This window comes from Rhagoletis pomonella, unplaced genomic scaffold, assembly GCF_013731165.1.
Source record: "Rhagoletis pomonella isolate Grant_MI unplaced genomic scaffold, Rhpom_1.0 Rhpom_scaffold_00005, whole genome shotgun sequence".
Taxonomy (NCBI): Eukaryota; Metazoa; Arthropoda; class Insecta; order Diptera; family Tephritidae; genus Rhagoletis; species Rhagoletis pomonella.
In genome coordinates, this window is record NW_023458559.1 from 70,398,217 (window position 1) to 70,411,264 (window position 13,048).

Sequence of the window (13,048 nt, forward strand, 5' to 3'; positions counted from 1 at the left end):
TTCAAAAGCATCTAGCGAGCTTCAAAATAAAACTTTAACGAATTCGTAAATTATTACAAGATCTATAAAACTGAGTACACAAATCTCAGAATTTTTAAGACAACACATGCTCAAAAGCTTTGAATAATCTTAAAAATCGGCGAGCTTCCAACAAAATTGTTTAGTACAACGTTTTCAAATACGAGTATCCACATCAACGTACAGGTAATAAAGCTTTATACATATATTATTTTCTTTTTTTTTGTAAATACCAAGCCCATATAAGAACTTTAAGTTCTGCCACCAAAAATTTGTTAAGCAAACGACTTAAATGGAGAAACTGTTTTGAGCAATTGAGTGCGCGAATGAGCGAGTAAGTGAATGAGCAAAATGAGTCAGTATGTAGAATAATGCGTGGAGTACTTGAGAAGCCTAAGCAAATTTGTATGGCCTGTTGTTCCGGTGTGTCGTCTCATTATTTTTGCATTTGTTGCTGCACTCATATTTCATTGCCTCCGCGACCTCATGTGGCTTTTGTGAGTTATTTAGTATCGCATTGAAATTTTATATGTGTGTGTGTTTGTCTGTACCATGCAGGAAATTTATCTATAAGTTAACCTGAAGTTGATTAGGAAGGATGTCTAAGGGTCCCTATTATTTGTATATTTTTTTTTTTAGGAAAGCTAACTGTATTTGTATTGCGTTGGTCAGATCTCTGCATTAGGTGTCAACTAACTTGTAAGGAACTACGTTTGGACATAAAATATAAATAAAGAACTTTTTTTTTACTTTGTTTACCTTTTTTATTAACTTTATTTAGCATTACATATTTGTTTATATATGCTGCTGTAGGTAGTCAAATGATTGAATTCCGTCAGACATAACTTTAAAATGATAATATAAAATTTCGATCTTCATTTTATCTCTCCTGAACTCGAAAAAGCATTTGAGAAGTGCAGAAAAAAGTGTATTCAAAGTAATTTTTGTATGAGAAAATTTAAATAGAATATTGTTTAAAGAAAACAAACTCCAGATTACGTCTGCGTGACTCCAGCATGACTTTACAGCTCACTTTAAGTTATTGACAATATATGATATATTGACAATTTTTTCTGCAGGGTATGTTTATCATCTACTCAGACAGATCGGGTGTGTTGTGTTTTGTATGCTGAAGTCTGGCGCTGTTGCTGCCATTTTGCTACACATTCACCACATTCTGCTTGGTGTATCGTCGTCCACCAACCTCTGGCTGATTGACAAAGTATTTAGCTGCTCGAAACAACCGGCCAGCTGTGCATATAAGCATTGCTTGCTTAGTAGACAACAGAATGTTTTTCCAGTTTTCTTTTAGTATGAATTGAGCGCGCAAATTGTATGGACGTGAAAACTGCAGCAGCGAAGTCAAAGTCAAAGTCAGAGGCGATTTTCTTTTCTCGTGCTAAGAAATACATAGTTTAACAAGAGCAAAATATTTTACATTCGAGCTTTTTTTTTTGTGGAAAGAATTGTTGCAGGAAATTTCGGAAAAATTTATATCTACATAATTTTCTATGCAAAAGAAATTATTTAATTAAGAGAATATAAGAAAATGTTCGCAGATTTGCAAACCGGTGTTTAAATAGACTTTTTGACTTAAGCTTTGAACTAAAAAGCAGCGCGACCACGTGTACACTCAAGCACGAGCTGGAGTAAGAGAATTTGAGTGAAGTTAACGCAAAATAAAAGTGACAAGAAATAATATAAAGTTTTGCGGCGCTAAAAGCAAAGCTTCTTGCAAAAGCGTGTGCACGTTGAACTCGAATTTTTTTGTAGAATAAAACATAAAAATTATATAAAAATAAAAATACAAAAAAAAACAAATAACCGCAAGAATTCCAGCAACCAAAGCTACAAAAGGCTCATTTATGCTATATGTACATACTTATGTATATGTATGCAAAACGCGCCTTGAAAATATCTATTATTTTTTTGTTTTTGTACTTTAAATACATTTGTTTTTGTAACGTTGCTGGCAATTCCGCGCTCAGTGAGCTCTACATCGTATTCAAGAGCGCGCCAGTGAAACTAAATAACAGCTTTCGTTATTCAAAATGCAAATTTCGTCAACGTTGGCAAACTGATAACGCACTGGGGTGTGTGCGTACGCGAGTAAATGTGCCACGCTGCCTCAACCCAGCTGTTAATGTGAAGCGGGAATAGTAGTAGTGAATTGAAATGACACATGCGAAAAAACAAACTACCTGCAAATAAACAAACAAATAAAATACCAAAAGACCTAGCAACGCTAAGAAGCAAAATAAAAAATTGCTATTTAACGGTCGTAAACAAGGCAAACAGGTGGCCCAAGCGTCAGCGTGATCGTGAGAAAAAGTGCTTATGTGTATACAACTCGCGCGGCTGATGCAATACACCGCTGTGATTGCTAACAACAAACAAGAATATTAGTGAAACTATATACATACAAACATAATTAGAAAGTAAACCAAAATCTTCAAACCCCCAAAGAAAAGAAGCAAACAGCATTCCGGCGCATGCGTACAATCTTCCTTTTTTACACCCTTAAATGTGTACAATAAGCGCTTAAGCACCTTCGAAACTTAAAAATCTAACTCAAATCCTACACACAACAACCCTTGAGCAGCAACGAGCTCAACGAACATCACACAGCCTACATTTTCCAATTTTCTTACCTCTAATTGAGTTAGCAGGCAGCACAATCGGAAGTCTCACACAAAATACGCTCACAAACTCTCAACACAACACAATGGCTCGCATACAGCCTGGTGATAATGTGATAACTCCGCGTCCCCTCTTCGATACACCCGTCAATTCGATTGCGGATGTGGGCGCACAACATAATCTCTCAACAGATAGTTCCAGTCAAGGTTCTGGTGTAAAGCTTAAAAAACAAATTGGCCTGCTTGATGGTGTGGCAATTATTGTGGGCGTCATTGTTGGCGCCGGTATTTTCGTCAGTCCCAAAGGTGTGCTGCTCTACTCAGGCTCGATTGGTCAATCGTTGATCGTTTGGATTTTATGCGGGGCATTGAGTATGGTTGGCGCGCTTTGCTATGCAGAATTGGGTGAGTAATGATGAATGGAAAAAAAACAACGTTTATGTATTTATTAACCAGATATGTACATATATTAGGGTGCCTCACCAAAAAAATTTTGGGGGTTTTCCCCCGGAACTATAAAATTTGTTCTTTTTTTAGACGTTGTATGCAGACCTTTTAAGCTTAAGCTCTTCTATCATCTGAGGTGATTTTTGGAGAAACAATTTTTAAAAACTGAATTTGTTTAAAAAAAACTTAATTTTTTGAGGTAGTCTCAAATCGGTCTTGCTCGCATAACTCTTAATATTTTTCCAATATTTTTTGGCAGAGGTCTTAGAACATAATGTTTTTTACAAATCCGTTGGAAAAACAGTACCGCTTTTTTTTTTGTATATCCAGATAAGCAATTAAATTTTTGCCAAAAATTTTTTGAGCATAGCACATTTTTTCAGCACTTATGTTTATATGAACATCGCTCTAAATATGGGCTACTCTCTCACAATCGACTTTTATATCCAAGCACCAGGATACTATGAGATCGCGATAATTTATCTACTTAACTTACTTCGATTAACTTTAAAATCCTCTGTGGCTAATTACTGCCTTCGAACCAACCAGATGTGGGATTCCAGTATAAAATTAATAAAAATGTTCTAGTTCAATAAAACAAATATAAATAAATTTTGTAAAAACCCAGTTTATTCGATTGTAAAAATCCGTTTTACTCGATATTCGAAAAATCAATATTAAAAAAAAAAAAAATTAAAATATTAAAAAAAACATACATACATATATCTGCATCTATAAATGGTATATGCCTGAAATTTTTTCATAATAAAAGTAACAGACCTACTTACAAGTGTTTCAAGGTCAAATAAAAAATATTCGGTTTTAAAAAGCAATAAGTTGAATGAGTTTGCTTAACTAACTTTACATAATTTGAGAGGGCTAGTGCGTACGACCACGTCAAGTGTTGCACAAAAATTTGGTTGGTAACGGATTTTTGTAAAAATTGTTTTAGAATGAAGTACTTATAATGGTTATGTTGGCATATAAATATTTTGAAAAAATTCTACACGGATACTTGTCCATGCTATTGACAATTATATTTAAGAGCTTGAGAAAATTTAAAAATTAATTCTTACTAAACTATAAATAACAGATAGATGAAATTTAGCACACTTATAATTAAATCTTTACAGTTTCTCAAACAAAAACAACAACATCAAATTGTTGTAAGTAAATCTTTTTCCAATCAGATTTTAACAATAACATTTTAATCAATTAACGACAACATATTATGCACACTATTATAAAAAATTAACTATCATCAATCGATTATTTAGCTTTAATAAGCTAAACAAAGTTTATCGCTATCAATTGTTTCGAAAATATTTAAAATTTTTTAACGATCGTAGTTTCGGCGGAATTAAACTTTGGTATGCTCTAAAATATATGAAATTGTCAATAAGATAAAAAATATGGGATGTTTTTTTTCAAAATATTTCAAAATTTTCAAAAGTCCGTAACTTAGCATATCTTTCGTAGTACACTTGACGTGGCTTTACTCATTGTAAATAAACTCAACACAGAACGCAAGATAAACGTAATTATATGAAGTAAAAAAAATAAAATATTTTAATGCTGATTGGTTTTTAATGCTAAGTACTCGTAGTTGCAAAGCCAGCAAGAATGTCGTTACTGATAATGAAATTAATAGAGTCTGCCTCCAGCTGTAGGGGTGTTACCACCGATAATTCTTAAATATATATGATTCAGCTATAAAACTCAATTATAACAAAAACAAAATAAATAAGTATTAAATGAAACAAATATTTGATCAAGAAATACAAAAATTACCTAATTACCTAATTAACAATCACTTAGCCAAATACATTTATGTTTGCACTCAACTCCCACTCCAACACCGCAAAATAAGCGAACTCATAACACTCGACAAAAGTGAGTAAGAAAGCTGAAAAAAAGCATTTAAATTGATCAGTTCTCTATTTACACACATACATACATACATATGTATATACTGGTATAAACAATAAATTTTAATGACAAGTGGCAGAGGCACACGTGAACGAAAGAGCTAAGACTGTTAGATAAAATTAATTAAATTTATAAACGATTAAGCAGAAACTCAGCACCTCTACATTTACTTATATATGTATTGGCATAACTATGTGCGAAATGTTTATGAACCGTTTAATTCACAAATGATACTCTTGAAAAACAAAAATGTTATCGCTTGCACATTTGCTAGTGCGCGGCCGAGCTTCTCCTCTAATTTATGGTCAAATCCTATACTAACAGAGTGGTAGTGCGCACCTCTAGCCACTCGACCACGGTGGTCCCGTAAAAACTATGAGCGAGCGTAGAATTGAGTTAAATTTAAGAAACACCCAAATATTTAGATAACACTGAAGACAGCAAGCATGATGCAACGTACTCTATGCCACTTTAAAGAACTTACATCAGCCCGAAAGTTTGTGCCCAAAATGCCTACGCTTGTATGTGCACATTGTACGTAGATATGTATGTATTTATATTTTCTAATGTACATACATATATATGGTAGGCATTGGAATTTCCGTTTAGCATGTTTTTAGGTCATTACGAAATTGAAATAATCAATCTATCAATTCCTTTTTAGAGATAAATACAGTAATTTGGTTTTGTTGTATAGTGAATTGATTTTTGCCCAAACAAGAACACTTCAAGGCTTGGTATTAATTTCTTAGGGGAATAAAAAAAAAATGTATGTTAACGAAAAGAGTTGCCAACGAAGGGTTGCCTCCTCACAATCAGACAAAGTGAATAGACTGACGTTGAGCACCACTGATATTTATTTATGTACAAACACACAAAATAATGGGAGTGCGATATTTTGGCTAGTGTTGACTATTTGTGTTTTGTTTATTTAATTTTTATTATTTTTGTTTATAAAATTCTAGCTGGGGCCTATTTCATAAAAGTGACTGGTGCGACAATTGTCGATTCTTCTATAAAATTTCACTGCCATAATTTTCGGCGACTTTTTTTTCTGTTTCATATACGCTTGCAGGCAACTGTGAAAATTTTTGGAAAGCGACAGTGATATTATGAAATAGTATTGACAATTGTGCTGACAATTGTCACTCTGACAAAATTGTCGCGACAATAGCGACAAAACCAAGTAGCTTCATCGGAAAGCTTTCACAGGAGAGTTTTGTAAATTTATTTATTTATATGGCAATTGCACGCATTTGATCACTTTTCACTAGTTTCTTAAAACTAAAATAATGCAAGTGCAATTACTACATATGATTTACGAAGAAATTTCATATGACTGGCGACAATTTTTGTCTACGACAATTTTAAACGCCGACACTTTTCACTTTTTCAAAGGAATTTCCCATGGAATTTGTGAGGTGGTGACATTTATTTTTATGAAACAAAACACCCAGCAAACTGTCGAAATGTCACTGACAACATGGAAAATGCCTGTCGTTACAAAATTATCACTGTCGCTTTATGAAAGAGGCCCCTGGTTATACAACACCATGGGAAAAATTCATAGTCGAAATAAAGTCGACTCTAATGGTAATTACAGCTTTTTGTACAATAACTATACAAATTTTTGATCACAATCTTTTGATATAAAGTTTTGTAATATGATGAAGTACAAGTTTCAAGTTGGTAAAAAATTCCGTTGACTTTTGAAATTGTTATTTTTTTTTTTGAATGTGTTTCGTTTTTTCTTTTTTTAATTTAGAGTCAAAGTTACTAAGTCAACTTTCTATGAAAACTCATATTTTGATACAGGAGGCTATAGAAATTAAAAATTTATCGTTTCGAAAGGGTTAAAGGACCTTATTTTATAGTTTCTCGTTTATATTCAATGAAAGGAAAATTTGCTAAGTCCAAAGGATGCTCCCAAAATTCGATAAGGCCAAAAACGTACGAAATCTTTTAATAAAGATCGAATCCCTCTGATTCGTATGGAGTTTTGCTTCGCTTTAAATAGGCAAAATTGTGTTTTAAAAGTTTTGCGAATTAGTTGAAGAAAATGGCTATAAAAAGTTATCCCTCGCCTGTAAAATTTTTACTTAGCAACTTTTCATTCTAAGCTAGCGATATGTCTATGTACATATATATTCCAAACTCTATTCTTTTAAACTGTTACAAACAACCGCTCTGTGAGCAAAGTAATAATACCCTTGTGCACAAATGCGCTCGGGTATAAAAATAAAATAAAAAATTTTACTATACACATCTGTTTTTCTAAAGTTTTAAGTCGTCACAGGCATTTGGAGTTTTTACTAGTGCCGGCTTTTTGTGGCTATATTTTTGTTTATACATAGTATTTGAACTTATTTATAAGTATATAGACAAACACACATTGTTATTATATTTGCACACTGCGCCTAAAAGACTGTAAAGAGCTTAAGAGCGCACTGCCCTATTTTTTGCTAAAATGCTCTCTTAGATTGCATCTCTTTGCAAGGTTGTTATGCGTTGCCAACTACGAGTACATACGGAGAGTGCGGCAAATGGTGTTCATAACTTAATTACCTGGGCCGGATCTACGGTGGGGGGAAAATAGGGAAAATATGCGACACACGAGGTTTTTTTCGATTTTTATTAATTTTCTACTTTCTGCCTCTATTGCAGGTACAATGATCCCCAAATCTGGCGGCGATTATGCTTACATCGGCACAGCGTTTGGTCCACTGCCCGCCTTCTTATATCTCTGGGTAGCGCTGCTTGTACTCGTACCAACTGGAAATGCCATAACAGCGCTCACATTCGCACAATATTTGCTGCAACCATTTTGGCCGTCATGCGATGCGCCCATAGCGGCGGTACAACTGTTGGCAGCCGTGATGACATGTAAGATTTCGTATATACCGCACTGCCCAATAACTAAGTATGAGAAGATTTAAAAAATTTTTTTTTTTTGCACTTCTTTTCTCGCTCAGGTATTCTGACAGTCATCAATTGCTACAACGTACGTTGGGTGACGCGTGTTACCGACATCTTTACCGGCACCAAGGTATTCGCATTGCTTGTGATAGTCGCTGCTGGCGCATGGTATCTCTTCGCCGGCCACACAGAGCAGTGGGATGAACCAATGCGTGGCACCTTCACAGCACCCGGTTTGATAGCGCTCGCTTTCTACAATGGTCTCTTCTCGTACTCTGGTTGGAATTATTTGAATTTTGTCACAGAAGAGCTAAAGGATCCATACAAGAATCTGCCACGTGCCATATGCATCTCCATGCCGGTGGTGACGCTAATCTATGTGGTGACAAATATTTCCTATTTTTCGGTGCTCTCGCCAGAGGAGATGTTGTCTTCGGACGCAGTCGCTGTGACTTTTGGCGATAAAATGCTCGGCTTCATGTCCTGGCTCATGCCGTTCTTTGTCGCCTGCTCGACTTTTGGTTCGTTAAACGGTGCCATATTTGCCTCTTCGCGTCTCTTTTTTGTCGGTGCACGAAATGGTCATTTGCCTGCGGCAATTTCACTCATCAATGTGAATTGTTTGACGCCTGTGCCATCGCTGATCTTTCTGGTGAGTGTGGAAATTATTTATTAGTTTTTATTTTCTATAATTTTTGAACGCTCTTCCGCAGTGCGTCATCACCTTAGTGCTGCTCTTCATCAAGGACGTATATTCGCTCATCAACTATGTCAGCTACGTGGAAGCGCTCTTCACGCTACTCTCCGTGTCGGGCTTGCTATGGTTGCGTTATAAGCAACCGAAAACAGAACGTCCCATTCGCGTCAGCCTCGCCCTACCAATCATTTATCTGCTGACGTGTCTCTTTCTTGTGATCTCATCCGTTTTCCAGTCACCCATCGAAGTGGGTGTAGGCACTACCATTATACTCTCCGGCATTCCCATCTACTACCTAACCATACATCGACCAGTGAAATGGCTGACCGGTCTGTCACAAGCGATTAATCTTTGGTGCTCAAAATTCTTTATTTGTATGCCAAACCAAGAAAAGTTCGATTAGTTTTTAAGCGTTGAGTTATAGGTTAAGTTAAACTAAGACGAATTGCCAGAATAATGACAGTAGCTGTAATTTACTGTGACAAAGTTTAGGGACAAATGCATGAATAAATTAGTGGTAGTGTATAGAGGTCGGTAAAGACCTTTTAACAAAATGGGGTGCCTAGAAAATCCAATATGTGGAAAGATTTGTGTGCCTTCAAAAGTTCGGGTTTGAATTAGAAAACGAAAACAATCGAATTGAATTAACTCCCCAACTTATAAATGTGAAAAATACATACATAGACATACTATGTATACGAATTTATAAATCCGATAACCATATAAAGCTATTTTTGTCCTAACTGTTCTAGAACAGCGATTTACAGAGCTCTTAACCAGCATAAAACTTTTTCTACTAGGTGTGCATACAGTGGCGAAAAAATAAATAAGGAAGAGATATTTTAGCATTCTTTGCGTTAATTTCATATTTATTTGTATGAACATTTGTTAAAATTCGTCGAATTTTTATAAATGTTCTACAAAGTTTGCAAAATTGATTTACATGTTTTTTTTTAAGATAGTAAGCTTTAATTTCATTAAAAAAAAATTAACATTTTTAACAAAGAAAAATAGCCGAAACTTACCACAATTTCCCTTCCCTATTTACATTCTCGCCACCGTATGTCTGTAGGTATGTACATACGTAAGTAAGCCGGATTAGACTGTAGAGGCTCCAATACCAGTGCGATTCAAATCCATCATTGCAAAGTTAAGCTTGTTCGAAATCAATTAAAATTTGAGTTTTTGAGGAAGAGTTTGTGCTCTCCTGTCAGAAATCTAATGGCGCATCGCTTACTTTTAAATTTCAATCAGCAATTGAGAATGCTAGTTTGGTTTCTCATTTCTCGACGGGCCAGTGTTCTACAATTACCAATAAGTCTATACTTTTTTGCAAAGAAACTTTAATCTACGGTTAGCTAACAGGATAATATTTTCATTCGAAATTTTAGTGTGCACACTGTCAAACTTAACCTAAGCTAAAGTAAATCATCGTTTGTTTTATACAGAAATCACAACGGAGTTGTAATGGATAAACTCTAAATCACAACCTGCATGACTTATCCTTTTCATTTTAGCAATTAAATTTCGATTATATTTGCGTTAGCTGACTATGCATATCAACAAATTCATATATGTAATACTCCTATATTGGCAGTAAGAGCTAGTACCGTCCGAAAACACTACAGTACAGATATATCAATAAACACTTACGAAAGAAGAGGAACACATACGTTTGTAAATAAACATGTACACGACACATTTACAAAAACGGAACTCAAGTACACAATACATTGACAAAAACAGTACTAGACTGTCTCGCTTTGATTTCGGAATGCTTACACATTGAGATGTTAACTTACTACCAATATAGAAGTATTACATATATGAACAAACTATAATACATACATATGTACTATATGTAGTTGTATTGTAAATACTGCTATTAAGTCCGAAAATGAACTGTTTTTAGTTAAACTGAATAATAAAACAGGCTATTGTATGTTCTAAATAAATACATATGTATAAGCGGAAAATGAATTGATTAAAAAGACAAATAAAAATAAAAATTTATGAATCTTTGTTATCCACGACAGAAAACCAGATGTTTAATGAAACAATATCGAAATTATGTATGTAGTTATACAGTTTAATTGTAAAAGATCCATATTTATAAGAGAAAATTATACGAAAAAACTTGGACTTTAACACGTAAAATATAATAATATAATGTTAATAAATAATAATAAATTTAAGAAATATTACATATATTTAGAAAGTTTTATAAAACAAAACTTTGGAATATTGTATATTATTAAGTTATGACAAAAGCATATTTTTTAGCCGTAAGTAAATGACAAAGGAATATTTGTTAAAAGATTATGAATTTAATAATATACTTATATGTACACAAAAGCTTGTTTGTTATATGAACAATTCTGCAACTCAAATAATGAAGTTTATTAATTGAATAAAGTTGATATTTAACACATACATACATACACCAGAGAACGTATATTTATAGAGAAGGACCAAGAACGGATCAGCGTGGAAACTGTCAAATACCAACAAAACTGGCGAAGCGCATTTTAAGAGCGGCCAGCAAGAGACAATCGAATTTTAACAGAGCCCAGCCAGAAGCAAAATAAATTGAACAGAAATTGTCTCATCAAAGCAAATGCATGTTTTTCTTGTTAGACGCGAAATGCTGACGGCTTTTTACGTTTTTACAAAGCTTTTATTGTTCTTTAAATTGGTTAATTATTTAAAATAAATGCATGCATAGGTCGAAATATGTAATATGTACATATTGTGTACATGCATATGTATGCGAGAGATACAATTTTGTGAATCTAAAAAGTGAAAGTTATGCAAATATGTAGTATGCAATTGGCAAATTCGTGGGTGATTTTCCGTCGGCATTTGGGTTGAAAAAATCGACTTTTACTTTTTTACCGATTCATATGGTAGATGCTACGCTATTTTCAATGCAACAAACCACAGTTTTCTAGCTGCCTTAGTTTTTCCCCAAATTCACTTTAAACACCAACACATTGACCAAAAAACGCAAATGCGCACTGTTTGGTGATTTGATGTCGGCATTAAAAGCGAAGAAAATCGGTTTTTATATATTTAACGATTCTAATGGTAGTTTATAGACACGATATTTTCAATGCAACAAACTGCAGTTTTCTAGCTGCCATAGTTTTCTCACAAATCCACTTCAAAGATGGATACATTGACAAAACGCGTACAAATGCATTGATTGCACTGCACGTGTAAACTTCAAAGTTGTTTTTGTCGAAGTTATTTATATTGAGAAAATATGTTGCATTATCATTTTTCACTGTTTTTCATAGTAAAAATAAAGTCGACACTAAAGTTAGTTACAGCTTTTTCACATCATTTTCAGTGGATTAGGCATCTGTGAAAAAAAGATGCAACTAATTTTTTTCTTTTTTGGGACTGAGAAACTTTAACTTAGAGTCGACTTTATTTGGTCTACGAATATGCCCCAATAGTTTTGGAGTCAAATGAAAATGCATTTCCCCCATGCATACGTACTCCATTAACTGATAACGTTTTTACATGCGTACATATATATGTATGTATGTGCATATTACTGCCAAAATACTACGCACATACACACAAATGTACATATTTACAACTCACGGCAGCATACATACATATGCACATAATTACGCGCATACTCAAATACAACAATAACTATTTCTTTCATAAACGCATGCGCGCATTTCTCAAGGCCAAGTAAATTCATTCATAAAAATAACCGCAGCACATCTCCCCGCAAATTCATCACCAACAAGCGCAACTTTGTCAATCCGACACAAAAATTCTAAAATCTTAAAATGAAGAAATCTCGGCCAGCCAAGTGAAAATTGGCAATTATTTCTCTATATCCAGTAAAATAAGGTATCTCGAATCTTGGCAATTTTTGGTAATTTTTGACAAAACACTCTATTTCTCTGTTCCATACCAATATTTCAATCATTAACTAGTATTTTAAAGTGTCATTTTAATAAACATTAAATAAAAGTGTATGTTTTCTGCAGCAAAATACATTAATTTTTTTTAATAAAATCAAAACTTGTAAATTCACAAACATATGTGGTTTTATCGGAAGTTCACAGATGTAACGTGGCAACTTAGCTCGTTTTCATATTTTTCGGTCCGAAATTGTAAAATTTTTGTCCATGCCGCGCCACAATTTTTGTACAGGTGGGTCAATGTGCCTTGAACAAAATTTATATATATACAAAAAAATTATTTTATTTATTTTTTAATATTAAAAATTTCTATACTTCCAAGCGTTTATAAAAATATATTTACATATATGCACGAACGATTTTTAATATTTTTCATCCCTAAGCAAATCTTCAGTACCATAAAAGATTCAAACACATCAAAGTACAAGCAATGCAATGTTCAACCTAGTGCTACT

General features: G+C 33.8%; 1 protein-coding gene across 1 annotated transcript; it reads left to right on the forward strand.

The window, feature by feature from the left end:
* The first annotated feature begins 983 nt into the window (after nucleotides 1-983).
* Nucleotides 984-9,523, forward strand: LOC118739464 (Y+L amino acid transporter 2-like). Its single transcript, XM_036470818.1, has 4 exons — nucleotides 984-3,062; nucleotides 7,698-7,916; nucleotides 8,006-8,601; nucleotides 8,663-9,523. The coding sequence occupies exons 1-4, from the start codon at nucleotides 2,744-2,746 to the stop codon at nucleotides 9,047-9,049; spliced, it is 1,521 nt and encodes a 506-aa protein (XP_036326711.1). The 5' UTR covers nucleotides 984-2,743; the 3' UTR covers nucleotides 9,050-9,523.
* The last annotated feature ends 3,525 nt before the right edge of the window (nucleotides 9,524-13,048 follow it).